The 872-nt window shown below is 38.8% G+C and overlaps 1 protein-coding gene across 1 annotated transcript in view; it reads left to right on the forward strand.

Annotated features, from left to right (window-relative positions):
• The window catches only part of LOC119594576 (alpha-amylase-like), a gene marked incomplete at its 5' end in the record, with an annotated part of 14,643 nt that overhangs the window by 10,386 nt on the left and 3,385 nt on the right, over positions 1 to 872 (forward strand). The window contains 2 exon segments of the mRNA XM_037943611.1: positions 301 to 391; positions 710 to 838. Coding sequence (XP_037799539.1) covers positions 301 to 391; positions 710 to 838 — 220 coding nt within the window.

Below are 872 nucleotides of genomic sequence, written 5' to 3' on the forward strand. Positions count from 1 at the left end.
TCAGTGTAGAAAATGCTTTTTATATGATAACTTGTAGGTGAGGAAAAAAAAGAACAAAAGTCGCGGTTGTATTATTTTTATTTATAATTTTATTTTCATTCGTTAACTTGAATACACGTGAGAAAAAAAGTGACTGTCCGCGTAGCACACATAACACTGATTTGTGGATAATGAACAGCCTGTGGATAATCATTTGTGGTTAAAAGCTTATGAACAATTACTTATGGATAACAACTTACGAATTACTGTTTATGGATAATAACTAATGAATAATAACTTATTTATGAATAAGCACCTACCTTTCAGCACCGCCAACGTGGTCATTAACAGTGACAACCAGTGCGACGGAGGCTGGGTGTGTGAGCACCGATGGGCTTCCATCTATAAAATGGTTCGTCAGTTACTCGTTTCATTTCCGTTGCTCATCAAATACTCGTGAATAATTCATGGACGTCAGTGCATGCTCGGGTTAATGCGTTTTTAGAACAACCTTTACGACTTTTTTTTTTAAGAGCTGTAGTTAGATACGGGATTTCATTGTCGATAATTTACATTTAGTCAGCAATTCTACAAAAAAAAAAACCCTTCCTTAATGAAACAAATATTGAGAGACTTTCTGAACGCTTTTTGACAGTTTGTACGCTCATGATTATGACGGAAAATGGATGACCCCAAAATGATTCGATTGTTTTTTTTTTCCGAAACTCAGGTCAGGTTCAGCAACGCCGTGAAGGACACCGCGTGGTGGGAGAACTATTACTGTGATGGCAACGTCGTAGCATTTTCTCGCGGAGACAAGGGCTTCTTCGCCATGGTCAAGTACGGTACAGTGTCGCAGGTAAGTCATGGGTACTTGTATCTTTCCCCCGCGC

Source organism: Penaeus monodon, chromosome 34, assembly GCF_015228065.2.
Source record: "Penaeus monodon isolate SGIC_2016 chromosome 34, NSTDA_Pmon_1, whole genome shotgun sequence".
Classification (NCBI taxonomy): Eukaryota; Metazoa; Arthropoda; class Malacostraca; order Decapoda; family Penaeidae; genus Penaeus; species Penaeus monodon.